This window comes from Spinacia oleracea, chromosome 4, assembly GCF_020520425.1.
Source record: "Spinacia oleracea cultivar Varoflay chromosome 4, BTI_SOV_V1, whole genome shotgun sequence".
NCBI classification, from domain to species: Eukaryota; Viridiplantae; Streptophyta; class Magnoliopsida; order Caryophyllales; family Amaranthaceae; genus Spinacia; species Spinacia oleracea.
The window spans coordinates 33,251,029-33,253,701 of NC_079490.1; the positions used below are offsets into that span (position 1 = coordinate 33,251,029).

Here is a 2,673-nt window from a genome sequence, read left to right on the forward strand (position 1 = left end):
CCTTACATGATAAAATATATTAAATACTCAAAGCAAGATATATTTGTAATGTAACAATTTAAATTAGACTCAAAATGTATTATATAATAATCTAATTGATTCTACTATCCGAGTCATCGCCCGAAACACTAACCAGTTAATCCTTAATTCAGTTCACGCCTTTCCGAGTTAAGACTTGTCAAGGTAGCCAACCACCGTTGATTAGTAGTAATCGAAACGTTGATCCCATCTCACTTAACCCATTTGATCCACAACAAAATAAGTGGGACCCACATTTACCTCCCCCCTTCATTTTCTCTCTCCTAAACAAACACAACCCCAACACGCAATAGAGACACACACATACACAACACATTCACATCCTCAAAACAAACTACTCGTGAACACCTCCCCCCCTCTCCCTTCTCCTAACCACCCGGTCCAACTCTCACCTTTTTTAGCCTCTTCTTCTTTTCTTAACCTAACCCACCTCCCTTCCCTTCTTTCTCTCCCTTCCCACCACACCACCCCTTCCGTTTTCTCTCTCCTCCCTTCCCCTCATGGCTTCCGAAGAGGACCAGCCTATCTACAACGACGATGATTTCGACGACGATGATGATGACAGTGAACCTCTCAATGGTGGTGTTCCTGACGACGATGTTGCCGTTGATTCCGATTCTTCTTCCGGCGAAGATTCCACCATTGCCGGAGATTCCACCGCTGTTACTGTTGCTATTCCTTCCTCCTCCACTGCTATCTCCGTTGCTGTTCCGCCACCAGCGCCGAACTCTTCGAGTGCTGTGACAATCGCACTGCCGGATCCGAAACGACACCGGATTGACCCGCTGTCTTCTTCTTCTCCCATCGTGAATCCCGAGAAGAAGCCGATCGATGATTCTAGGAGGCTTTTTCAACGTCTTTGGACCGATGAGGACGAGATCGAGCTTCTACAGGGTTTTTTGGATTATACTTCGGGCCGTGGTACGACGTCGTCCGGTCACCACCATGATACGGCGGCGTTTTACGACCAGATCAAGTCAAAGCTTCAATTGGAGTTTAACAAGAATCAGCTGGTTGAGAAATTGAGGAGGTTGAAGAAGAAGTATCGGAATGTTATCAGTAAGATTAGCTCCGGTAAAGAATTCACTTTTAAGAGTCCTCATGATCAGGCTACTTTCGAGATTTCTAGGAAGATTTGGAGCAATATTTCTCCGAGTTTTCGAGGCGTGGCTGAATTTGATGATGACGATCAAAACCCTAACCCTAACCTTACCCCTGGCTCCAATTTCGCTTCCGCGACTCCGCCTCGGCCGCCAAACAGCAGCTTTGTTGTCAGCCATATCAACCTCAACAACAGTGCCACTGGCATGGCTTCAACACCGATGCTTCTCGATCAAAAGGCAGGTAGCAGTGGTAGTTATAACCACAATAATAATAATAGTAATAATAATAATGCTGTTGGTTATGATATTATGATGTCGAATTTGAATAGTCCTGCTGCGAAATTGTCTTCAAGGAAGAGGCCTAGGGTGGGCAAAGTTGATGAAAAGTTTGGGAGGAATGTGAATTTGGGGGGAATGGTTGGTGGTGAGGGTGGTAATGTTATTGATAATAGTAATATTAACAACAATAATAGTAATATTACTAGTAGTAGTAATATCAATCTTGGTTCAACAATGCAGGGGTTGATAGAAGAGGCTGTGAGGAGTTGTTTATCGCCGATGGTTAAGGATTTGGTGAGTAATACGGTGAATGGGACGGTGTTTGGAGGCAGTGTTGGTGGTATTAAGGGAGTTGGGGCGTTGGCATTGAACGCTGTTCCCTTGAATTTTTCTGGGGTGAGTTCGGCGGGGAGTAGTGGTGGGGATGTAATGGATGAGAAGTGGAGAAACCAGCAGATATTGGAGCTTGAGGTGTATTCAAAGCGTTTGGAGTTGGTTCAAGATCAAATTAAGTTGTCTTTGGAGGAGCTGAGATCAATGGGGAGCTAAATTTCTGTTTCCTGGAGGTGATCGGAGTAGGTTAGTTGATGTGGATTTGTGAGTTTCTCTAATTTATTTTTCCTGTTTGATCAATGATAGAATATCAATTTGGCTGATTATATATGTGTAGGTAGTAACTCCGAGCTCATAGATTTTTCCGTTTATTTTATCCCCTTCTTTTTAGTTTGACATAAAAGAGAGCTGTTGAATAATGTTAATTCAATGTGTGTAGCTCTTTGCTCAACTCAATTTTATGTATAGCAATGATTTGAATAGAGAAGGCGGGATTCATATTGACGTATTCTGTGAGAGATGGCTTGCTTCTTGAGGGTTTGTTTTAAGCTTTTTGTATAGCTATTTAATCAAGCATTACCATTCAATATTTATATACTACAATAAGTTGATAACAATGATATACTGAATTCAGAAATTTGCCTTTTCTTTTGATGTTTACTTTTACGAACAATTAAATTGGTTGAATATCTTAAAATCATTGCCAAGTAAGTATACTTTCTCATGTGTCTCTATGGGTGGGTGTATGTTGTTGTTGATGAGTTTGGCCAAGGATTTGGTGGATTGCTCTTTAGTTTGTTTTTTGAGGTGTTTTGAGTTTGAACTCTCTGAAGATTTTGTTTGAGCATTGTGTCATTTCACAATTCACACCATTTTGGTGGTCTTGTTTATTTGGGAGGTGTCTCATATTATGTGAGAT

At 41.7% G+C, this 2,673-nt stretch overlaps 1 protein-coding gene across 2 annotated transcripts; it reads left to right on the top strand.

Annotated features, from left to right (window-relative positions):
- The first annotated feature begins 328 nt into the window (after positions 1-328).
- Positions 329-2,258, top strand: LOC110788449 (probable transcription factor At3g04930). Of its 2 annotated transcripts, XM_021993101.2 has the most exons (2): positions 330-1,379; positions 1,662-2,258. In XM_021993101.2, exons 1-2 carry the CDS (start codon positions 540-542, stop codon positions 1,968-1,970), a joined length of 1,149 nt encoding a protein of 382 aa, XP_021848793.1. In that variant the 5' UTR covers positions 330-539; the 3' UTR covers positions 1,971-2,258. The 2 variants fall into 2 exon arrangements, with proteins under 2 accessions (XP_021848789.1, XP_021848793.1); XM_021993097.2 differs by having other exon boundaries at positions 329-2,258.
- The last annotated feature ends 415 nt before the right edge of the window (positions 2,259-2,673 follow it).

Bases quoted from the DNA above. Each gene is read 5' to 3' on its own strand.
- LOC110788449 (XM_021993097.2), top strand. From the start codon at position 540: ATGGCTTCCGAAGAGGACCAGCCTATCTACAACGACGATGATTTCGAC.